This window comes from Peromyscus maniculatus, chromosome 4 (genome assembly GCF_049852395.1).
Source record: "Peromyscus maniculatus bairdii isolate BWxNUB_F1_BW_parent chromosome 4, HU_Pman_BW_mat_3.1, whole genome shotgun sequence".
Lineage (NCBI taxonomy): Eukaryota > Metazoa > Chordata > Mammalia > Rodentia > Cricetidae > Peromyscus > Peromyscus maniculatus.
The window spans coordinates 154,618,315-154,643,193 of record NC_134855.1 but is presented as its reverse complement, the minus strand read 5'-3'; the positions used below and the strand labels follow the sequence as shown (position 1 = coordinate 154,643,193).

The following is a 24,879-nucleotide window of genomic DNA, read 5'->3' as shown; positions in this document are numbered from 1 at the left end:
AGCCTAAAACTGCATCATCACTCCCCAACTGGGAGACAGAAGAATCTTGGGCTGGGTGGGCCATGGAAGCCTGCAGAGCCCTATCCTGCTTCGGAATGCCTGGGTCTCTTTAAGTTTGTGCTCAGTCAGTCCAAGCGATCACAGTGGCCGGTGACATTGTCAGATCCAGGGTCTGGTTGTAGGACCTCCTTCATGGCCCCAAGTTCTGCTGATCAGGCTGATCCCTGGGGAGTAGATTCTGCCCTGGGGGCTGTCGGGCGGGGCCGGGGCAGGAGCAGCGGGAAGGCCCCGCCCCCGGGGTGTGTCCAACTAGGGCGCCTCCTAAAGGACCGGGCGGGGCGGCCGGAGCGCGTGGGTCTTCAGGTCAGGTCAAGGGGTCGAAGGTGCGGCGCGTGATCCAGGATCCAATTAGGCCAGGAGCAGGAGCATGGCGTCGTCGGGGTCTGTGCAGCAGCCGCGGCTGGTGCTGCTGATGCTGTTGCTGGCGGGCGCGGCGCGGGCCAGTCTCTACTTCCGCCCGGGCCAGACTTGCTACAGGCCCCTGCGCGGGGACCAGCTGGCCCAGCTGGGGCGAAGGTGGGCGCCGGGCTGTGTCTGGGGAGGAAGAGGGCACACTTCTGGGCCAGGCGCGCGCCCCCTGCCACCCGGGACCTTGCTTCTCTCTGGGCACCCTGCCTCCTTAGGCCTGGGAAATCTCATCCCTTCCTTTGGGGATGACTTTCACATCCGGAGAGCTTTGGTGTTTGCTGGATTGCGCAATCCTTACCTCTCTGGCCTTAGTTGGTAGGCACTAGGGTATTTCAGAGATGCCCTGTCACCGTCAGCCTCCAATAGTGCTGAGTTCTGCTGGTGGCCCTTCTGGTGATGGAAGGGACAAGCTCTGAAACTCCCACATTTGGGGAAAGGGAAGAAGGTCCCAGGAGGACTGCCTGGGTCTGTGGCCCCGGTGGGGGAGGGGAGGCCCCAGGTGTTCCGGGGTTGATTTTCATCATGGTAACCTCTTCCCAGGACCTACCCTCGGCCGCATGAGTACCTGTCCCCCTCGGATCTCCCCAAGTCCTGGGACTGGAGAAATGTGGATGGTGTCAACTACGTCAGCGTCACCAGGAACCAGCACATCCCACAGTACTGTGGCTCCTGCTGGGCCCACGGTAGCACCAGTGCCATGGCAGGTGGGTGGCCTGGGGCTCCAGGATAAGCTCAGGGCAGGGCCCCGACAGGGCGGGTGGCTGCCCTTCACCATCGGAGCTGCCTCTAGGTGAGCCATGATAGCCACAGCCCAGGGCTCCAGGGCCCTGCGAATCTGTACCAGGATTCAGGCTGGGTTTTTTCCTCTGCCAGAGTGATGTGACTGTGTCATTCTGGACTTCTGTCCTGTGGGCCCACTTAGGGCCTCTGTGGAACAGGCTTGGACTGGAACCCTGTGACAAGTGGCTCCTGGGTACCCCCCTCCCCCAGAACTTGTGACTTCAGCCACCGAGATGGAAGCAGCATTGCAAAATCACCGAGCTGACGGCCTGCATTGGGTCACGGAAGTGAAACTGCTTCTCACCGGCAGTTGGTATTTGGGATTGACGGTCCCCAGCTTGAAATGGCCAGCTCTCTCCCTTAAATCTTAGCCTGGCCACCACAGGGGCAAGAAGAAGGTGCAGGAGGAAGAGAGAACCCCACTGAGGACTGCACAGAGGGCTGCTGTGCCTGCCCTTCCTTGGTAGAGGAAGCAGGAGCCAGGAAGTGCCATTCAGCCTCGAGCATGTAGACTCAGTTTTGCCATCTGCAGAGGTGGCCCCTGGAAGCCCCTGGGAAGGGACTCTCCTGGCGGGAGTGTGACAGGCAGTGTCCTCTCTCTTGATTTGGTATCTTTCTGGCCTGGCCTGCTGTAGGTGGAGCCTAGGTTGAGGATTAGTAACGGTTTAATGGCAGCACCCACGCCTGCAGGGCTTATGTAGTCCTGTTGCCTGCCAGTTGGCTCTCAGTTCCCAGACTCCATTGTGAAATGAGTGACAGCTGGGGTTCTACCCATCTGCTTGCACACTCTCTTTAGGGTGAGGGGTTCCCAGACTGAGGGTGCAGAGCTAGCCAGGTGTAGCTGTGTCACGTTGTGGAGTCACCTCTGGGGTCTGGGATGCACTGCCAACCCCCGAGAAGGAGGCAGAAGGAAAGAGGCCCGAGAAGCTTCAGTGTGGGAAGGTCAAGAGGTGCTCGTCAGGTAGGCAGGGCGTGTGGGGAAGGCCGTAGCGGAGGACCAGAGCAAAGTCCGGAGCACTTAGGAATGGGGTCGCGGGCTGGCGTTGGGGAAGTGAAAAGACCTTCTCAGCAGAGCACAGGGCGGGGTGAGGGTGACGGGGAGCAGAACAGGTCAGCAGGTCTGTGGTGCCTGAGGAGGGTGCAGAATGATGCAGGGTAGGGAGGATGGCTGGGGGCTGGTGGGCGTGGACCTCTTAGGTGGATTCGAGGCCCTGCTGAGGGTGCACCTTCCCGTTACTAGAGTGGAGTGTCTCGGGGAAAATGGCTGCTTCATCCTTTCTTCCTAAATCTCTGACATCTTCTTCAGTAGTAGGCAAGGCCTTACTTCCTCTTTCTCTGAGCAGACACCAAAAGGGGACTTCCACAGGGCCCTGGCCAAGTGCCAGCGGGGCAGCGGTGGAACCAGTTTGCCTCTGGCCATCTCTGGGTGGCTAAACATCCACGCTTCTCTCTATGAGGTCACCTGTCCTCATCACTGGAGGTCATCTTTATCCCTTCATCGGTCACTTCCAGTAGGTGACCATCCCATTGCTTGCTCCTGTTGGGTGTTCTGGGGCCTCCCGCTTCCTCTTCTCTGCCCTGGGGCCTTCATCTGCCTCAGTTCCACTCCACCCTTTGTCATCTTTCGAGACTCAGGAGTCAGTGTACCCCGGCCTCCTCCACTGGGTGAAGTCGGACCCTCGCTGTCTCACACTCCCTGTCTCCGCCTCCCTACCTCCTTCCTCACTGCCCACACATCTGACTTCTGTTCCCAGTGTGGCCTTTCCCCAGACTCGCTTTTGAGCCCATCCGCTCCCATCCGCTGGCCCCAGACATTCAGGCCATCCTTGCTGTCTTACCCACCAACACCCCATCCTTGCCCTGAGGATACTCAGGAGAAGCTTAGAGGTTATCTGACTCTCATCTTGTGTTGCTCCTACAAACCGGTCACGGGTCCTTTGGTTGTCCACCAGTCTAATGAAGGAACTAGGTGGTGTCTCTCCCAGCACCCTGCTCCTCTCTGGTCTCAGAGAAGAGATTCCCAGAATAAGTCTGTTAAACCTGAGTTCCGTCGCATTTCTTTATTTGACACCATCTCAGGATTCCACTTAGACCAATGACAAGGTCCTTCTCTGACCTCGGAAGCCTGCAGTCTGGCTCCTCCTCCATCTTGTCCTCACACCAGCAGGTGAGGCATAGGTACCTTCTTTTGCAAGTTGCTCTTCTCCTCATGTCCTCACACTTCTCTCCTTGGATGGCATCTTAGTTGCTGTTCTCTTGCTGTGAAGAGACACCATGACTAAGGCAACTGAGAAAACATTTAATTGGGACTTGCTTAGAGTTTCAGAGGGTGAGGGTGAGTCCATGACCATCATGGTGGAGAACATGGCAGCGGACATGGCACTGGAACAGTAGTTGAGGCATCTGATCCACAAACATGAGGCAGAGACCTGGGCTTGATGTGGGCTTTTTATTTTTTTATTTTGTTTTTTTTTCTTTTCTTTCTTTTTTAACAACTTATTTTTTTATTTTTTTATTTATTTATTTATTTAGTTAGTTATAGTAAAACCAAAACTTATTCTAAGCCACAGTCATTCTAGGGTCCCCCCCTGCCATATAGCTTCCCTGCTTCTGTGGTTTGCAGTCTGATTGTTCTTTGCTTCATATCTAGAATCCACTTATGAGTGAGTACATACCATGTTTGTCCTTCTGGGTTTGGGTTACCTCACTCAGGATGATATCTTCTAGTTCCATCCATTTGCCTGCAAATTTCATGCTGTCGTTGCTTTTCTCTGCTGAGTAGCACTCCATTGTGTATATGTACCACATTTTCTTAATCCATTCTTCAGTTGACAGGCATCTAGGTTGTTTCCAGGTTTTGGCTATTACAAATAGTGCTGCTATGAACATAGTTGAGCATGTATCTTTGTGGTATGATTGAACATTCCTTGGGTATATGCCCAAGAGTGGTATGGCTGGGTATTGAGGTAGATCGATTCCCAATTTTCTGAGAAACCGCCATACTGATTTCCACAGTGGTTGTACAAGTTTACATTCCCACCAACAGTGGAGGAGTGTTTGAAGGATTTGTGTGGGGTTTTTTTGTTTTTGTTTTTGTTTTTTATTTTGGTTTTCTCAAGATAAGGTTTCTCTGTGTAGCTTTGCTCCTTTCCTGGAACTCACTCTGTAGCCCAGGCTGGCCTTGAACTCACAGAGATCTGCCTTCCTCTGCCTCCCAAGTGCTGGGATTAAAGGCGTGGGCTGCTGCTGCTGCTGCTGCTGCTGCTGTTGCTGCTGCTGCACCACCAACCGGCTGGTGATACATCTCCTCCAACAAGGCCACATATCCTAATCCTTCCCCAACAGTTCACCAACAAGAGACCAAGCATTCATATATGTGAGAAGATGGGGGCCATTCTCATTCAAACCACAGTAGGCCTTCTCCCAGGCTGCCCTGTGTACATGATACCTTAGCCCCTGGATGTTCCCCAGAACATCTCCTTGCTGTACTGTTCTGCTTGCCCATTGCCTTCTCCTGTGCCGTGGCACAAGTCCACAGAGCAGAGCTTGCCCTTGCTGGCTTGCTTCTATGGCTTGAACAGTGCTCAGCACACAGAAGGTGTGAATGGAAATTTGATAATGAAAAGGAAGCCAAGTCAGAAGAGGCAGGGTAGATTGTGTAGAAAGGTCATCTCAAGAAGCCTGCAAATTCTGGAGCCAGGTAGTTGGTCAGGTTGAAACTAGACATTACGTCAAATGTAGAAGACGCCAGGCCTGAGGCTATCCAGCCAGTCACTGCCATCAGGCCTTAGCTGAGGTCACCAGAAGGGAAAGACCTGGGAAGAGGAGGAAAGGGCTCTCAGAAGGCCTTAAGAAACACACTGCTAGGGCTGAATGCAGAAGAGACATCCCAGGTACTTCCAGAAGGCTGGAGTGGCCCCTCTGCTGACCCTCTGGAAGAGGCAGTCAGATGAGGGTGGAGAGGGGTTGGGATGGATGGGTGGTGTCGAGATAGGGACCTGGACAAGAGCAGCTTGGGCCGCCAAAGAGAGATATACAGACAGTGTGGATCCCACCTCATGCTGCTGAGGCAAGGCATAAAGTCCTGGGGCCTTGGGTTGGACTCTGGAGAAGGCAGGTCTGTGGGCTTGAGGATGCCCCTCATTGAGAGGTGAACTGTTGCTGGGGATGTGCCCGGGAAAGGCTATAGGGAGCCAAGCTGGGGTAAGGAGACAGGAGATGGGCCCATGTGCCTTGGGCAGCTGGGAGCCTGCCTGTCGTTGGCACAGGAAGTACATTCTGGGCATAGAAATGGGTCTAAATGGTGATAAGACAAGATCTGCTTTTGAGTTTTTCAGTGATATGCTCTCTGAGGTCATCAAGTGTGTGTGTGTGTGTGTGTGTGTGTGTGTGTGTGTGTGTGTGTGTGTGTGTGCAGGGTATGAGGGCTGGTTCTAGAAGGTTCTGTGCTGTTAGATGGCAGCCTTGTGGAGCAGGACTAGAGTGGAAGAGAGTGTGGGAGGTGACTCAGAGCTGAAGTCCATAGGATGGAGGGAAAACAAAGATAGACTTTGGCTTCAGGGGAGGAGTGAGTGGAGGAGGCTGGAGGAGACAAGGCCTGGGGGGCGTGGCTGGTGTGTGTTGTGTGGAGAGCTTGAGAGTGAAGAGCAAGGTGGTCTTTCAGGATGCAGGTCACTATCCCCTAGTGGATGCTGTGATGATTCTAGCTGCCCCTTAGTGTGTGGGCCTAGCACATGAGCACTGAGCTCTGATGTCTGGCCCTCACTGGGACTCATCTGGCTCCCTAGGCTGTGCCTTTCCCTGGGGATGCCCACACCAGCCTTCTGTATCTGGTCTCTAGCCTCCTTACACAAGTGGTCTTGTTGCCATCCTGTAGTGGTGCCCTGGCAGGTGCTTCTTGGGACTTCCAGATCTGGCCCTGCCTCATGACACTTGCAGACATAGACATCATGGTGCCCAAGGAAGACCAGAGCATGGTTTTGAAGCCACAGTTGAGCTGAGGCCCCCACAATAGAAGAACCAGTGGGCAGAACCCTGTGGCCTGTGGGGAGATTGGGTGGTGCTGACCAGGGTGCTGACTGTTGCAGACCGCATCAACATCAAGAGGAAAGGCGCGTGGCCCTCCACCCTGCTTTCAGTGCAGAACGTCATCGACTGCGGCAATGCTGGCTCCTGTGAGGGAGGCAACGACCTCCCGGTGTGGGCCTATGCTCATAAGCACGGCATCCCCGATGAGACCTGCAACAACTACCAGGCCAAAGACCAAGGTAGGCTCTGCCCGGGCTCCCACATTGCTGTACACCTTTATGTTCCTCTTCCGAGAAAGTAGCTGAGAGCCCATGTATGCCACGTCTGTCATACTGTGGCTGGGATGCTGTGGGGGTGGAGACTGAAGCCCCCAGGAAGAGCTGGGTGGTTCCTGGCACGGACACCAGGGTTATCTGATGCCACTCTGAACCTGGTGGGTTAGCGTTAGGATAACAGAAAGTTGGAGCCCATGGTTGAGTTGTTGAGTTCATCATGGAGATAAACCAGAAGAACAGCACTCCAGACTAGGGATGTAGCTCAATGAGAGAGCATTTGCCTGCCATACATGAGGACCTAGGCTCAGTCTCCAGGATTGATAATAAATACATAAGCAGAGCAACACCCCTATAGCCAGGATTGGATATGGTGTGTGTGTTCTCATACATGGCATTTGGATGGTTCTATGGGCCTTTTATAAGGGGGCGGTACAGGTAAGCAGCTGATGGAAGGAAGCGTCCCTTTCCCACGATCTGGAGCTGAGAGCAGGTGGATGCTTTCTGAGCTGCCGTTAGCCTGCCCAGCTGAAATGTAGCACCAGCCTGGTTCCTGCCCCAGCAGTCCTGGACAGATCATGAATGGGCAGAGCAGTCTGGCCCAGAAATCCATGGTTGGTACACCCCTTTGGGGCTACTTTCTATGGAAACCAAAGAAAAGGAAACTCCTGGACCCAAATCCATCCTTTGTGGCTGTAAGCTTTGATCCTTAGACCTCCCTCATGGCTGCAACAGGATGCTGTGAGGGACTCAGGTTTGGAGGGCACTTGGCCGCTCTTCACCACCGTGTGGATGGTGTTCCCTTGCCTACCTCATAGACCTTGCTGCCTCACCACCAAGAATTGAAAGAATTCTCTGGCCTGATTGGGTGAGTCTTTTGTCAAGGATGGGTAAACCCAGAAGTGACAGAGACCCCGCCAGGGGAACAGATGCAGGGTGCAGGGAAGGCAGAGGACTGCTTTGTGAAATGACCCTGGGGCCTTATCCTTCCTCCTCCACCCCAAACTGGTGTCATCCAGCTGAAGCTAGGTCCCTCTGGTCCTCCCCAGACTCACAGGTGGTTGGGTTCATTAGAACCACTCATCAGTCTCTGTCTGTAGGAACAGATGTGGCCCCTGGGCCGCCATGTTCCTGGTGTACCTCACACTGAGCACTGGTGTCTGAGAGACAAATGGAACTGATGATGTAATCCTCAAGAAGTTTATTGTCCTCTCGGAAGGGTCTGGACAGATGTATAGTTACAACACAGAGGTCAGCCTCAGGGGTGTCTTCCTCCGTCACGCTCCACCTCGTTCTCTCACTGAGCCTGGAGCACATCCATTTTGCTAACCTGACTGGCAAGCAGACTTCAGAGAGCCACAAGACTTCACCAGCCAGGGCTGGGATTACAGACAAGCACCACCAGGCTGACTTTATGTGGGCACTTCACGAGCATCCAAGCTCAGGCCCTCAAGTTTGCCATGGCAGGCACTTTACTGATGCATTTCCCCAGTCCTTAAACCTAATTCTTTTTTTTTTTTTCCTTCATTTTTAAAAACCAAGTTCATTTATTCAGCAACAGTGATACATTTTAAAATTATAACATACAGTGGAAAAATGGCAGGTTTCTGAGTATTTCCAACTTCCTAGCATATTACTCTTTGAGATTCTGGTACAATAAATCACTATTCCCAGGCATTCTCATAAATAAAATTAGGATTATTATCAACTTTTTTGTTTTTGTTTTGTTTTTTCAAGACAGGGCTTCTCTGTGTAACAGCCTTGGCTGTCCTGGACTCACTTTGTAGACCAGGCTGGCCTGGAACTCAGAGATCTGCCTGCCTCTATTTCCCAAGTGCTGGGATTAAAGGTGTGCACCACCACCGCCCAGCTATCAACATACTTTTAGCAACTTTCTCATTCTGTTATTTGGACAACTAAAATTCTTGTTTAATGAATACAAGTTTGGTATTCATTAAATAAAAGAACTATGCCCTACAGGAGTGTTCAATACAAAATAAAATTTACAATTCAGATCCCCCAGTGAGGCAATGGCCCCTTATGAAATCACATGAGGATGCTGCCTATCAAGGGCACATTTTTGTATTTAAAATGTATGATTCCACCTGGTGGTGGTGGCACACGCCCAGCACTCAGGAGGCAGAGGCAGGAGGATCTCTGTGAGTTCAAGGCCATCCTTGTCTACAGAGTGAGTTCCAGGACAGCCAGGGCTACACAGAAAAACTGTCTTGAAAAAACGAAAAAGAAAAAAACAAAAACAAAAAACAAATGTGTGATTCCTTGAAAGGACATTCAAAGGACTTAAACAAAATGTCTTATAGATATGATGCCACTAGCAAGCATTTTGCCCTTTTTAAATTCTTTCTTGTCTTTCCACATGTTGTACACATGTGCATTTGTTTATTTGCATACCTGAATACATTATGGGCTAGGATCTGCATTTGAAGGTGAACTGTTTTGTTTTTTCTTTCTGAGTTTGGGTCTTTGCTTAAAATAATAAATGCTAAGTCCATTCATTTTTTGTGCAAATTTTGTGCTTTCGTTTTTCTTCAGAATAGTATTTGAGTTTTATATGTGCCACATTTTCATTATCCACTCCTGTTGATGAACAACTAGTTTGATTCCGATTCTTTGCTGCAGTGAATAAAGCAGCAATAAACATGGACGTGCAAGTGTCACCATGGTGGGGATGGCGTTCTCATGGTTTATGTGCAGGGGTGTAACAGCTGGGTCATATAGTAGTTCTGTTTTTAATTTTTGAGGAATCTCCAAGCTGATTTCCATAATGGCTGTATTAATTTGCACCCCCACCAGCAGTGAATAAGGGTTCCTTTTTTCCAAAAAAAAAATCCTTTTTTTTTTTTTTAAGACAGGGTTTCTCTGTGTAGCCAGATCTCATTACAGATGGTTGTGAGCCACCATGTGGGTGCTGGGAATTGAACCGGGGTCCTCTGGAAGAGCAGTCGGTGCTCTTAACCTCTGAGCCATCTCTCCAGCCCACAGCATTTGTTGATTGGCAGTCTTACTTCCTTGGTATTTAGTCTGTAGTTCTTTGTAAACTCTGGGTATCAACCCCTCCTCTGAAGTTGGGCTGGTAAAGATTTTCTCCTGTGGGCTTTGTGTTCTGCTGAGTGTTTCCTTTGCTGTACAGAAACATTTTCTTTTCCAGTGGTCTCATCTGTTATTTGGGGCTAATTCCTATGCTATGGTGTTCTATTCAGAAAGTTCTAGCCTACCCTAATATCTTGAGGGGTATGCCCTATATTTTTGTCTAGAACTTTGTGTTTCGGGTTTTAAATTAAGGTCTTTGATCCAATGTGAATGGATTTGGTACAGGATGAAAGGTACAAATCTAATTCTATTTTTCTTAGGTGGATATGCAGTTTTCCCAGCACCATTAGTTAAATAGGCTTTTTCCAATATATGCCTCTTTTGTCATGAATTCAGGGGCATAGCTTTGTCAGGTATTCCCAGGTTCTATCTTGTCTGCCTGTCTGGCTGTTTCTACGCCAGCACCAGTCTTTGTCACTCTAGCTCTGTAGTGCAATTTGAGGTCAGGTACTGAGACGCCTCAAACAATGGTCTTGCTCCTTAGGATTGCTTTGGCTATTCCTGTAACCCGAATTCTGATATTTCTGATATTTCTGAAGCCAAGAGGATGCATTTCTTTAAATCAAGTGTATTGGCCTATTTAGTCACTAGCCAGCGGTGGAATCATCTGGTTACATTTTAATAGTGTGATTGCACTCGTTTTTCAATTACAGCATGCTGTGAGGTCCTCCTCCCAGCCTTTACAGCAGAGGAGAAGGGCAACTTCAGAGTGCCTACTATGTACTAATCAAAGTCTGTTCTTTCTGTTCTGCCACAGCCCGGGGGAGGCTTTTCACCACTCCTTGCAGTTGAGAGGAGCGCGTAATTAAACGGCACCTGAGAGCGGGATGGCCTCCGCTATCAGCTAATGAATGCCAGGCTAAATTAGAAAGTGGAGAGAATGGGGTAGGCTTCATTAGTGGGTTAATGAGGGGACAGTGTCATGCTGACTTCTTGTGTTCTAGACTGTGACAAGTTTAACCAGTGTGGAACCTGCACCGAATTCAAGGAGTGTCACACCATCCAGAATTACACCCTCTGGAGAGTGGGTGACTATGGCTCCCTCTCAGGTAGGGAGAAGATGATGGCAGAGATCTACGCCAATGGTCCCATCAGGTGAGCGAGAGGTCCTCAGTGAGACCACATCCGGGTCTGTACACATGCATGCAACTGTGTCTTGTTCACCCTTCCCACCTGGCAGTTTGATCCCCTAGCTTGAGCACCACATAACCCTCTTTGCCTGTACAGATGTTGGCTTTACAGAAGTAAACCTGAGCTATTAGCCAGTCTGCTTGCTCCAGGGAGCTTTGTGTAAGTTAGGTAGAGAAGCGCCTGGCTGTGGTGAGTCTGGAATGTTGGTGGGATCACTACCGCAGGACTCAGATTACTGTGACCCAAGTGCCACCCACAAGTGCGGATGTGCTTCCCGCATTACTGACCGATGGTTTTTCACAGCTGCGGGATAATGGTAACAGAGAAGATGGCTAACTATTCCGGAGGCATCTATGCTGAGCATCAGGACCAGACCTTTATCAACCACATCATCTCCGTGGCTGGCTGGGGTGTTAGCAGTGATGGGATTGAGTACTGGATTGTCCGCAATTCGTGGGGCGAACCCTGGGTAAGACAGTTTCCCTTTCTTAGGGTCAGATCAGAGTCCACACCTCTCCCCAGCAGCTGAGCAAGGGCTAGCTCCAGCTTTCTCATCAGAACATAAGCTACTTCTGGGGTCTGAGCTGTGCAGGGCTACTGCTGCCCTGTGCATCTCTGAGTATTCTGCATCCCGAGTTCCTCCCCAAACCCCAGCCTGAGCAACCCAACTACTCCACAGCCAAGGCTGGGGCCAAGTGGTCCTGATGATGGTGATCGGCCACATTTTTTCAGGAATACTTTTGAGTTAGGTCAGAAGTCCAGGGGAGGAAAACTGCAGGTTGTGGTTTTTAGGACACAGTGTTAACTGTTAACCATTCCAGGCACAGGAACACTCTGAAACAGGGCCAAGGGGAAGACGCTGAAGTGATGCGGTGTCGGCCATGTCTACTAAATGGCCACAAGTGGGGTCTTAACAGGGAAACACTCATGGTTAAGTACTGACCGAGAGGACTGAGTCACAGAGCTTTGTCTGGACTCGCAGGTTTTACAGGGCAGGGCCTGGGTCTGCAAAACAGAGGGGTGAGCAGAGGAATGTGTCCCGAGGCACTAATGCCACGTTCTTGCTTCTTACAGGGTGAGAGGGGCTGGATGAGGATCGTGACCAGCACCTACAAGGGAGGGGTAGGTGCCAGCTACAACCTCGCCATCGAGGAGGCCTGCACATATGGGGACCCCATTGTTTAAGTAGACGTCTCTAGACGCAACACTGTAACCATGATAGGGATGGGGTGACTATGGACACTGGACAGCTAGAAGCAGTGCTGTGGACACGAGGACCAGAGTGTGTGGACTGCAGAAGCCAACCCAAGAAGAGATGTAAGGGGGACCACATCTCATCCTGCCTTCAGCCACCTGGAGAAGACAGCATGGTCAAGAACAGTTCTGATGTCACGCTGGAATCCAAGGGAGAGGGAAACAATTCTAAATTACTTAAGTGATGAATAAAGTGACTGGCTTCCCCCCAGGCACTGAGCCTGTGTGCTTTATTTACATGGGAACAGCATAGGAGGACACGCACAGCTCAACCCATCATTGCTCTTGGCAAATTGAAACAATAAAACAACCAACCACCTGGGTCATTGGTAGAAAACTTACATAAAAACCCTAAGGGTGATTCATGGAAGTGTCCCAGCTGCTGGATCCTCACTACCCCGAGGCCTACTGGGTTCCTTCCCGGGGGTGCATACACCTGACTCCTGCATGTGACGTGGTGCAGGGCCACACTGACAACAAAGAGGGGGCTGCCCACCATTAGTGGCTTCTCCTGGGCACAGTGAACACAGTCCTTTTAAGAAAAGCTGCCTGCTCCCTCCCAGCACACCCCGCTTCCTTCATGGAGGCTGATTGAGTCTCTTGACAAGCAGCATCCTGACCCAGGTCTCTGGTCCTCCTGAGCTGGGCCCAGCAGGTTCTGCTTCAGCTCTGGATGCTCTCAGTTCACCACGATGAAGTTGGACTTGCAATGCGCTGTACAGGAACACGGGCACTGGGTTAGAAGGGTGAGGAGCGGGGCGGGCCGTCACGGTAAAGGGTGTTTAGGAGCCTTACCGATGAACTCCGTCACAGGGTCGTGCTCGCCCTCTGCTTTGATGGTGCCCGCAATGCTGTCATTTTCCAAGATTGGGAGGAAAAGTTGCACAAAGTCCGAGGTATATGGCGGGGCGATGACATCCAAAACCTAGTGAGGGAGACCGACCTCAGGGTTACTGTACCTGCTGGTGTGGGGCATGGCACTTGACAGCAGGCAGTGAGGTGGCAGGCAGTGTGAGATGGCCCTCCCTACCCCGGGGCTTCTCTGGAGCCACCCCAGCCTCCAACTCCAAGGACAGGGGACACAGCCGAGGTCCCACAGGTGAGATGTATTTAATAGATCATCAGTGTCAACATGGGTTTCAGAGTTGAGAACCACACGAATGACGTCAAGGCAGAAGGGCTGGGCTAGTGGAAGGAGTAACCCCTGAAGCCCAGGTGCCACTGACCTCAGTGACGAAGTAGCGAATGAGTGAGATGTCAGTGTCCAGCTTCTCCAGACATTTGCGGATGTAACTGACCACAGGAAGCACATAGCCACGGCTTAGCAGGTGAACCATCCTGTCCAGCAGGGTCTTTTTCAACTCGAGCTGTGGAAGAGCAGGGTCAAAGGAGCAGATCAGAGCTGGCACTCTCCTAGCCCTGACACTCAGCTCTATGGTGATATTTTATTTGTACTGAAATGTGACTTTATTTGTATGTTAATAAATAAAGTTGCCTGGGGTCAGAGCTAATAGCAAGCCTTAGCAGAAGCTGGGTGGTGGTGGCGCATGCCTTTAATCCCAGCTCTTGGGAGGCAGAGCTAGGCGGATCTCTGTGAGTTCAAGGATACAGCCAGCATTGGAGACACACTTTAGTCTCAATACCAACCATAGAAGACCTGGAGGTCTATACAGACAGGCAGTGACTAGCAGGTCATGTGGTTGGGTTTACAACCAATGAGAAGGCAGAACAGAAACACTACAAAAAGACAGACACAGGAAGTGGGTCTCTTTCGGAGAGGTAGGGCAACAGCGACAGTGAAGGGTAAGATTTTTAGCTCTTAGCCATTGCTCTGACCTCTTGGCTTTCATCTCTGTATTGGCTCTGTGTTTCTTATTTAATAAGACGGTTGGTTACATCTACACAGCTCACCTGCTCCATCACGTCTAGCTGAGAGTGTTCGGTCTCAAAAAGCTTAACAAGCAGCTGCAGAACCTGGGGGTGCAGGAGCTGGTGGCAGGTGCTGATCTGTGGATAGCCAAAGTCGCATCACTGAGGCACCTGCTGGCTCTCTGGGCTTACTAGCAGCACACGGGGAATGTACAGGATTGTCACAGCCACCCAAGGTGGCTTACCACTGATGGGGACAGCACCTGTCAGCTTCTAGGACTCTCTTCTGATAACACTTGATAAACACATCTGCAGTCACTGAAACCAGGTCCTTAAAAGGATAGCCTCACATGGGACACAAACACCAGCTCCAAAGAGAGTATCTACTAACCTCACATCGGGACAAAGGTCCAAGACACAGACCACTGTGTACCTCTCAGGTGGTCCTCCCGCCCTCTTACCTCATCCAGCAAAGCCAGGTGAACTGGTGTGTGATCAGTCTGTAGCTGGAAGTACCTTGGCTCTGACACGGTCCAGTCTACCCACTTCAGGACACCCATCGCCACTACGGGAAACCTACAGGCAGACAAGGTACAGGATTCCTTTGACCAAGAGTGGGGGAATGAGGCCGCAATACACCAAGGAGCAATAAAGGGTCGGGAAGCAAGAACAGACCAAGTCTGGGGACACACGATACTCCTTTCCCTCTGCCCTGCAGGAGCGGCTCATGGCGGAAGTGGTTTGATGAGACCAGCTCCTCTCAAGGGATTTGATTCTCAGCTCCTTCAAACCACTCCGCTAATCACAAAGGAAACAATCATCAATGCAGAGCATGGCGCCTGGCGGCCCGGGCTCACGGTTACTTTTATTTCAGACCCTTTCTCGGTCCCCAAGAAATGAGCCTAAGAGGTTGCAGTTCCCAAGACACACTTATGTACTTAATCACAAATCACTTCTGTCCAGACAATGCTTGTTGGCTTAACATTTTTACCACAAATGAACACTTCTTTAACTCAGTTTTTCTAATTCTGGATGTCCTTTCTTTACTCTGTGAGGGTCTGCTGAACAGATTTTTCTGGCCAAAAAGCACCTGAAAAGCACCCATGCTGCCACAGCTGCTTACAGTTCTCCACGTATGTTTAGGAATGAGAAACCCAAGCTCTTCTCGCTTTCTCCACATGAGCACACACAGTCTAACCACGGGAACATGAGGACTCGGCACTGCGGGGACCGGCTGGGGGAGTGTCACACTCACCTAATGCACTGATAGAGTGTGCTCAGCTCGGCTACCAGCTCCGAGGCCCCTTTGTTCTCATTACAACACAGGTTGTGGACAGTTTCTATAGCCTTCGACGTGGACTTCAGCTCGTCTTTGCCAATGCTAACCCGCTTGTTCTGAAACCACACAAGCTGGTGAGTGAGGACGGGAGTGTGGCCCCTTCCCTGTCCAGAGTCAAAAGTCAATCAACTGTCCAACTGCATAGTCACACAGCCCATGAGGCCAGGAATCATAGGCTGCTGCTTGGGAGGCTCAGGGGAGTCAGATTCATCCCACTCGTCAGTCCCAGTGTGAAAGGTGCCACACAATTCCTGCAGGCCCCAAGCTCTTTCGGTATTTCGTGCACAGTGGTGAAGACACTGCCAGTGCTGGGCAGCCAGCCTTGAGAGTTCCTGCAGCCCAACTCCCCACCCAGCACCAGAGCCCAGGAGGCCCCTGGTCTGTCTGAGGCCCACACATTCTCAGCACCGACAGTACCTTCTTCCAGGTCTCAACCACGCTCGCGGCATAGGCCAAGATGTGGATGTACTTGTGCTTATGGTCCTGGTTGATCTTGGCCCCTGGCTTGAAGAGCGACTGCATGAACAGGTCCAGGAAGGCAGGCACCCGGATCTAAGAGGAGGGACACTCAGGAGTGGGTGCAAGGAGGGAGGCTGTCGGGTGCTGATAGGGTGAGGCTGAGGGAAGGATGGAAACTCAGAGTCCCATGGCATAGGATGTGCCCGGAGCGAGACAGGCCCTGGCTTCAATTCCAGTAGTGCCAGAGAGGTTGGGAGGAGGGCTTATGCCAGGTGTAGCCATACCTATAACACCCAGCACTCAGGGAAGCTAGGGCAAGATAGCTGGCCCAGTGTGAGGCCAGCTTGGGCCAGAGTGAGACCTCGTCTCTAACGACATCAATAAAAACCGTTTTCACTGGGACCAGCAAGCAAGGCCTTAAGAGAATGAAGGGAACTCAGAGGCCTCCCCAAACCACCCGACACCTGATGTGGGGTGCCTGGCCTCACTGAAGTGTAGGCAGCTTACGAGCTCCACAGGAGGAGGGTCCATGCTGGTGAACATCTTGAACAAGACTGTGATATCTGCAGGATTCAGGGCTCCTCTGGACAGCATGGCGCCGAGAGCTTGGCAGGCCCGAGGGTAGGAGGCAGCTGTGCCCAAGGCCAACGTGATCTGACTGGCATCGTGGCCTCTGGTTGGAAAGGCACACACACACCATCACTAAGAGCTTTCTCTTTCCTTTCACTTTTAAATGTTCAATGCTGAGCGGGCAGGAACCCTGTGCTTTCCCACAGTTCGGTCACTCGCCTTTTGACTGACTGACCCCTGGGACCAACAGCTACAGTGAGCTGCGAGAGACTTGGATGCAGCTGTAACCTCCACGGGGATTCACACACCCTGCATACCACACACCCTGCACACCTCATTAGGAAAGACTCGGCAGCAGGAAATGAAGCGCCGTGGACTCCGTGAACAAGCAGGGCACTGGAGATCAGGCCAGGGCTAGTCTGCTGCCGAGGTCTCCTAGCACACGCAAGTACAAGTGCACACCCAACCAAGCAGAGCAACCACGTCTGGAGCAAAGGGCCATCAGCACAGCACTCTGCTAGGCCGGAGCACCAGAAGCTACACTGACTTCAGCTGCACGGCTAAGAACTGACTAGAACTGACTGAGCTGGAGCCTGAGCCGTGGCGGACTAGGACCACAGTCTTTCTGAGGAAGAAGGAAGAGCAGGGCACGCAGAAGCACATCTTACTTCTCCTGGGCGAAGCGCTGGACTTCCTGAGCGACCCTGCGCACTGCAGAGCCACCCTGTTCCTCCTGGGCCAGCACGGACATCATGGCCTGTGCAAACAGGTATGTGTGCTCCCCATGGCACACCATCTTCTAGAAGATTGCAGGGAGACCAAGGTCAGTCATAGTGATAAATGCAGACAAAAGGGATTATGACCTGGAGATGCTTAGAGGGGGCATCTCCTGCAGCCTGACCCGGGGCAGCCCCTTTCCTCCTGACTTTCACAGGGGCTTACTGCAAACTCAGGAAGATTTTTCTCAAGGTTTTCCTCTCCTCCGTCCAAGATTGTGGCTAGAGAGGTCCGAAGCACTCTGGAGAACACTTCCAACTGCTGGCAGGCTGTGGACACGCTGGTGATCTCCCCTTGGTACCCCGCATCAGAAATGAGCTGCCATATAACCCGAAAGCCAAGGGTCAGCACCTGGGCTCCCCACCTTTCAGAGTGGTTACCAGTTTGTAGTGAGTGAGCCAAGTGAGCACTGGTCTTGACCCCAGCTTTGCCTGTGCCTCCTGCTGGGCGACCAGCGAGGTGCTCACTGGCCAGACTCAGTCTCTTGGTGTCTGAAGAGGCAGATAGGTCACGTCTGCCCGAGGCCCTTGAGCACACACGTACAATCTAAGCTCCACTGTGCCCAACCTTGAAATAGTCAATGCTGATCGAAGCAGACACCAGTTCTCTGCTTCCCCTGCTCTGTGCGAGGCTGACAAAAGCGAGAAGATGAAAAGCCACCCAGAACTCTGCCAAGACAGCAGAGCGTACCCTTCCTCCTCTTTCCTGGACTCTAGGGCTCTCCCTACCTTCACCGTGAAGTTGAGCATCAAACAGTCAGGATGGGCCTCGGCCAGCTTATAAAACAGATCTCTCCACGTGGTGTGTGCGATCATCTGCTCGAGCCACGCTGGGGTCTGCCAGAGACAAAGGGCCGGGCCACAGACCTCACTTTAGTCTCGGAAGTCGGTGCTGCATTAGCAATCATTCCAACTGGAAGAGACCCTGGGGTGTCCCCAGCTCTGGGGAAGCAGGGCTTGCCATGGTCACACAGTTAGCTGAATGGAAGGCTTCCTGGGTGCCTGTTCACAGCTTCTGAAAGATCTGCCTAACTTCTCGGAAGGGTGCGGAAACATGCTTTCTGGGAGACACATGGAAAGTCCCACGGAGCGTGGGCACATCATGTACAGCTAGCTCGTGCTTGCCAAGCCCAATGCCCTCGGCAGGAGAAAGGTTCCGGTGGCTCCGCTCATGGAAAGGTGTACCTTGGCTCCCCTGCGTGTGCGATGGGCTGTGCCATGACCGGGCTCTCGTGGCTGCTGCCTGCCACTGTCTGAGCACAGTGGGGCTCCCACAGCAATGCCACTTAAGACCATTTGCTGGTCCTGAGGGAAGGCCTGAGAGCTGCAGCATAGTCTGAGATGTTTCTTACACCTTCCTTCCTACCCTGCCCTCTACCGTCGGGGGCTGACCCATAGCCTGGATCCCCCGCCCCCAGTCTCCTGCAGTATTTATCACACTCTGTACAAGGCCTGCACCATGATCTCCAGTGTGCTCAGTGCCATATCAGTGCTTGTTTCTTGGAGGACCCCTACCCGCCTTCTGACCCCACACCTGCACCTAGGAGCTGCTGAGAGGCAATGGGCCTTCTCTTGGCCTCACACTGGCAGCCTCCCATGCAAGCACCCCACTCCTGAGAACTAACTAGCAAAGGCCCTGGGGTGTGCTGTCAAATTCAGCACTCCTCACCTCTCCTTCTTCAGTGAAAATAGAATCTGCTTTCCGAGGGTCAAAATGCTTGATCAGTAAACTCTTGAGGTGGTTTTCCACGGTCTCTTGTACCTGCACTGGTTCAACACCTGAGAGAAGACAGAAGCTTTACCCGCAGTCCCATCCCCCCACAGAAACAGCATGGCCAGCCTGCCAGTGTCGCAGAGATGCTGCCAACCACAACAGTGGCGAAGGGGACGCCTCATGGTCTCTAGATCTATTCAGTGGTGAGACCCTAAAAGAAACAGTAGGAGTCCATGAGATGGCTACCCTTTCTGTGTGGCTAGGAGAGGGACATCTTCAGACTCTCACTCATCAAAGACAGAGGGCCAGAGCCAACAGGTGAGGAGCTGGAGAGTTCACTCTGCCCCTGTGGAGAGAGCAGGTGCAGCCAAGAGCCACACTTGGATCCAGGCACCCTGACAGCGGCGAGGCAGCTGGTTTCCGGACAGCGCTTGAGTGACGTCACTGCACCCAGTTCAGTGGATTTACAGTAAGGCTCTGTTTTGATCACATTAGCTAAAAGCCATCACCGAGCCAGTCCTAAATTATCCATCGTTTAGTGCTGGCTCTAACAGGCCTCTTGAAAGGCAACTCTGAGCACACACTGTGTGACCTGTAATTCCATGGTTGAGGAAGCAGCTCGGTGAGAACTCCGTTAGCGGGCTACCTGCAAATCCAGCGACTGATTCATAGCTCAGAGCTCAGGACACCAGGAGGAGTCAGTCCTTCTGCCATTGGGTCTTGGAGACCAAGAATGCTCAGAACTTATCAGTGTTGTAAGGACCTAACAGCCCCTGGAAGGGGAATGGGTAGGATCTGGGGAGATGACTGCGTAAAATGCTTGCTATGCAAATACTGCGAGCAGAGTGTGGACACCCAGAATCCATTTAAAGACAGCAGGTGGGCATGGTGGCCCACAGCAAGCTGGCTAGTGAGACTAGCCACATCGTCACACTGACTGAGACCCCACTCTAACAAGTAAGGTAATAAAGCAATCTAAGATGACTCTCACAATCAACCTTGAACCTCCACATGCACACACACACATGCATACACACCCACATGTGCCGTGGACACAGAGAGAGAGAGAGAGAGAGAGAGAGAGAGAGAGAGAGAGAGAGAGAGAGAGAAGAAGAAGAAGAAGAAGAAGAAGAAGAAGAAGAAGAAGAAGAAGAAGAAGAAGAAGAAGAAGAAGAAGAAGAAGAAGAAGAAGAAGAAGAAGAAGAAGAAACAACAGAAGGGATGAGAGGCCAGGACAAGGACCCCCTCTCAAGCACCTGTCTGAATGAGCCACTCGGCCAGCAGGTTCACGGTCTGGGCCACCGCTGTATAGTTCTCAGACAAGAGCTGGATGACATTTTCTGGAGACCCTCCTGCCTGGAAATACCTGGGAAGAGCAAAAGAGCGGCTTTTCCACTGAGTGGACACAGAGGAGCCGGGGTGAACAGGAGGGCAGGAGGAAGGCATGGGCAAGTTTAAGGTTCTTCCAAGGTGCCATGGGACTCTACAAGCCTCCATTCTAAGATGACCTTCTTTGCACACAAACCTCTCCCGAGCCCCTGAGTGTGCACACTGCACTCACACACCTCTAGCCCCTGAGTGTGCACACTGCACTCACACACCTCTAGCCCCTGAGTGTGCACACTGCACTCACACACCTCTAGCCCCTGAGTGTGCCACTGCACTCACACACCTCTAGCCCCTGAGTGTGCACACTGCACTCACACACCTCTAGCCCCTGAGTGTGCACACTGCACTCACACACCTCTAGCCCCTGAGTGTGCACACTGCACTCACACACCTCTAGCCCCTGAGTGTGCACACTGCACTCACACACCTCTAGCCCCTGAGTGTGCACACTGCACTCACACACCTCTAGCCCCTGAGTGTGCACACTGCACTCACACACCTCTAGCCCCTGTGTATGCACACTGCACTCACACACCTCTTCAGAGTGTTGAAGATGGAGGGCTCCATAATGTAGTCCCGGGTGGAAAATTTATGCAGACATTCCTGCTGCACCTCAGCATCATCCTCTCCTCCGGAATCATCTTCCTGCTGCTGGGAAAGGCAAGAGCCCAGAGAGGTGTTCCTTTATACAGATGCCCTGCAATCTTGCCTCAATGATGTGTAATGACATCCATTTTAAGTGTCCCACAGGTGGTTTCATCTGACTCTGTAACAACCTCATGATGTGGGCTGGACAAGCAGCGACATCAAAGGGTCAGGAACTGCACCAAGCAGGCTGTATGGCCAGCCCATGGTGGTGACCCAGGTACACTATGCACGGCGTCCTTTTAAACAAAGGCACTCATGATGCCATACCAGTCAACACGTGTGAGGATTCCACAAGCTGAGCTCCAGGAGGGTCAAGAATAACAACTGACATTCCGCTCAACAGCCAGTCCCCATTGCTACTCCACATGGACTACCCGATGATGCTCTCCAGCAAAGACCGATAAAGTGATCCTGACGGTAGGAGCCACCAAGTCACTCTTAGAAAGTCAAGATCACTAACCCTCAAGTCAGCAGGCCTGGCTAGAGCTGGACACAGTCTTGGGCTGAATCCACACAAGCTGCTTGACCTGCTGACAACTACGTGGTATGGTGGACTGTGTGACCCCAGGTCTGCCTGGCTGCAAAGCCATCATAACAGCAAGCTCTGTAACAATGACTGCATGGAGGCTGGGAATCTAGAAAATACAAGACAAAGCTTTTCCATGGAAGGAATTCACAAACTAGGAGACCAACCTCCAGGCAACTGACATAATGAGGTAGAAGCCAGGCCAGGGACTAGCAAACAACAGCCAAACTGAGCCCTCTTCCTGTTCTTGTAAATAAAGCTTTATTGAAAAACGCTTATATCCACTGTCATGTACTATTACCCATGACTATTTCCCTAATCTGGTTAAGTAGCTGTGGCACAGCCCCATACACCCTAAGGTATTTACTATGTGGTCTTTACAGAAACTTTGCTCCCACTGGCCTGGACTCTCTGAAAGCAATGTGCTGTGCGCAGACAGACCCCGATGACTTCGTTCTGAGGACTGGTATGTATTCTTTCTGACTGCATATGTAAAGGGTGCTTTGCAGGCTGTGCTTCACCCTGAGAGCCACTCACATGTACCAACACTGCCAGGCTTCTACCCTGTCCCCACCCCCACAATATTTCTGACACCAGGCCATGCCCCTGCTCACACATCTACACCTTCACCTGGACCTTTGTCTCAACTGCTCAGATTCAAGCATGCAACACTATTCTTTTCACTCAGCATTCCAGCAGGACTCCAAACTCCTGAAGTCCAACTGATCTTGTCTTTCCCTGGAAACAGATCTGCCCACCAAATGGTATTTTAATAAAGGACTGCTCCCACCATCCACCTGTCACCGGAAGCCTTGGAAGTACCTTCAGTTTTCCTCCCCTCACTTCCCTCCCACAGCCTGCCAGCAAGACCCCGGATTCCATCTCCCATACAAGGGTCCGGTTTGGCCCTTCTTTCTTGTATGTTTACTGTAGCAATTCCTCCACATGCCTCCGTCTGTCATCCCCTGAAATCGTGCTACCCTCATTAAGTCACACATCCGATCTAGCTGCCTAAAGTTTCCTATCTCCTTCAAGGGGAAAAACATCTAAGATCTAGTATGACTCTACTCTGCTTACCTGTCCAGGCTCACCTACCGTCATCCCAAGCACAACCTACAGCCCAACTAATCTATGTGTCTGTCAACCAATAGCTCTCAGCTTCTATCATCTGGACTCAAAGAGGACCCAGCTCATGCCACTGTCCTCCGACTCTCTGGACTTTCTCCCTTCCAAGCACAGCCAAGGAGAGATGAAGCAAGTGTGTGCATGTGTGTATGCGCAGTCTGCAGAGGTGTCCAGTTTTTTCACACTGCACTAGAACATTCTCATCTATGAGTGTGTTGAGTGACATAATTCTCTCAGGACACCCCAGTCACAGATTGGACACCCTGATAGCTCATCACTCTCATCACGGAGAACTCAAGAGGGTCAATGAGCCAAACCAGGGTCATTAAGACTGAAATTCAAGCCAGGTGGTGGTGGTGGTGGTGGTGGTGGTGGTGGTGGTGGCGGCGGCGGCGGCGGCGGCGGCGGCGGCGGCGGCGGCGGCGGCGGCACACGCCTTTAACCCCAGCACTCAGGAGGCAGAGGCAGGCAGATCTCTGTGAGTTCAAGGTCAGCCTGGTCTACAGAGTGAGTTCCCAAACAGGCCCCAAAACTACAGAGAAACCCCATCTCAAAAAACTAAAAAAAAAAGACTGAAATTCAGTGGAATCTAGGCCAGACTGTGACTCCTAACCCTCAACATACACAAAACATGGAAAAGAGCCACGACCAAACTAATCCACAGTATACTTTGTTGTGTCTGTGTGAGCTACCCATGTGTTCCTGTGTGTACGGAGTCTGTGTGTAGAGGTTAGAGGTCAAGGTTGGGTGCCCTCTTCAGTCACTCTCCAGTTTACTTTCTGATCTCTCACTGACTCAGTTTACTGATTAGGTTCAACTGGCTGGCAAGGGAGCTCCAGGGACACCCCCCCCCCCCCCCCCCCCCCCCGCAGGTGCTGAGGTTACAGACAAGTGCTGCTGTGCCTGATCTTTTATGTGGGCTCCAGTTTCCGAACTCAGGACCCCATGCTTTTATGGCAAGCACACTGCTTGCTGAGCCATCTCCCACGCCTTCCATTTTTCTCATCTGGACCACCTCAGTGACAAGTCACCTAAGTGACAGGAGACATAAAGGGCATCACTTTGTGTCTTCCTTTGTTTTATGGGCCTGGGCAGAGTTTTGAGTCTTTCTACCTTATTTCGCCAAACTCCAGAGCCATAGAATGAAATATCACACAAAAGCACTTAGCTCCATATTAGGTAACTCTGACTTCTTATATCCTCCAAAAGGCCCCACAGGCTGCGGGATGCTCTAACACACACACAGATGCCCAGAGTCTTAAACGAGCCCTTCTGGTCAGCAGCTCTCCAGGAGCCCTGGAAGCTGTGTCCAGTGACTAGAGCCCCAGTTCCACCATCTACCACACAGGCCTTCCCTCAGCTTCAGCATCCCTCTCCTCTTCTCCATCGCCCTCACCGCACAACCGACTATACCGCTGGTCTACCTCGCGGCATCCTAAATTCATTCAAAGCTCATCAGGCTTCCTGTAAAAAAAAAAAAAAAGCCGACCCCCAGGCCCCCCAGGCTCCCCTGCACGCTGTCCAGAAGCACCTGAGAAGCTTATGTCACCACACACCTGGCCAGGTCTCTGCCGGGAAACTGAATGGTGCCACTCCCCCCTCTCACCCCAAATCCTGGACAGTCGAAGCTGCAAGATCGCTCCTGTCCTGTCCTCTAAGGATGGATGAAATCAACCCGAATGTGGGGGAAAAGTTGGTTTGTCCAACACCAGAGTTCCTTTCCACCCCCCAGCCCCCGGGATGCTGGAGTGTGGCGTTTAGAGTTTGTTCACTACTTTTGAGGGAAGTGTTCCGTTTCTTTACTTTGTATCTTTTTTCAAAGTCCTACTGAGGGCCTAGGGATGTAGCTCAGTAGCTCATTGTACTTAGAATACATAAAGACCTGGGTTCTACCCAGATATCAGAATGAAACAAAACTGTATGAAAGCCAAAAAAAAGAAAGTTCGTTCACTCATCACTCTAGTCCTCGTCTCCCTCGGACCAGGAGGCACCATGGCTCTTGCCTGGCAGAGGTCAGCCCAGGAGTCACTGGAGTCAACGCACATGGGGAAACTGAGGCCCCCAAAAGGGGCAGGACCGGCCCGAAGCCTTCAGGGGTCGGAGGTCAGGGAGGGAGTCAAGGGTCAACAGGCCGGCTGCGACCCCAGCCTTCACGCCCCCTGTACCCGGCTCTGGCCGGCGCGGGCGCCGCGAGGACAAGGCAGAGAACCGGCTTCCTGGCGGGACGCCTACTGCCCTCTCACCTGGCCGCCGTCTGTCTCTTCGCCCCACTCCGGCGCATTCCCGAAGTAGTCTTCTGACATAATTGTACCCGGCGCTGGGCCCGCCATAGTTGCCGTACGTCTTCACTGCGCCTGCGCGGGAGGCGACAAATGAAAGAGCGCATGCGTGGTTCTGGCCCGCTCTCCCTACCTTCAAGC

The 24,879-nt window shown here is 52.0% G+C and overlaps 2 protein-coding genes across 3 annotated transcripts; one reads left to right on the top strand and one right to left on the bottom strand.

Moving 5' to 3' along the window:
* Positions 1-290: 290 nt before the first annotated feature.
* Positions 291-12,255, top strand: Ctsz (cathepsin Z). Its single transcript, XM_006976028.4, has 6 exons — positions 291-576; positions 1,009-1,172; positions 6,336-6,515; positions 10,604-10,754; positions 11,094-11,259; positions 11,865-12,255. The coding sequence occupies exons 1-6, from the start codon at positions 428-430 to the stop codon at positions 11,973-11,975; spliced, it is 921 nt and encodes a 306-aa protein (XP_006976090.1). The 5' UTR covers positions 291-427; the 3' UTR covers positions 11,976-12,255.
* On the bottom strand, positions 12,243-24,879 carry Nelfcd (negative elongation factor complex member C/D). 2 transcript variants are annotated; one of them, XM_006976026.4, is made up of 15 exons: positions 24,703-24,879; positions 20,696-20,811; positions 20,028-20,137; positions 18,727-18,836; positions 17,787-17,894; positions 17,224-17,376; positions 16,950-17,080; positions 16,219-16,384; positions 15,670-15,804; positions 15,169-15,308; positions 14,375-14,489; positions 13,956-14,051; positions 13,271-13,411; positions 12,840-12,969; positions 12,243-12,758 (listed from the first exon to the last, which is right to left on the bottom strand). In XM_006976026.4, the coding sequence occupies exons 1-15, from the start codon at positions 24,787-24,789 to the stop codon at positions 12,724-12,726; spliced, it is 1,773 nt and encodes a 590-aa protein (XP_006976088.1). In that variant the 5' UTR covers positions 24,790-24,879; the 3' UTR covers positions 12,243-12,723. The 2 variants fall into 2 exon arrangements, with proteins under 2 accessions (XP_006976088.1, XP_006976089.1); XM_006976027.4 differs by having other exon boundaries at positions 20,696-20,808; positions 24,703-24,866.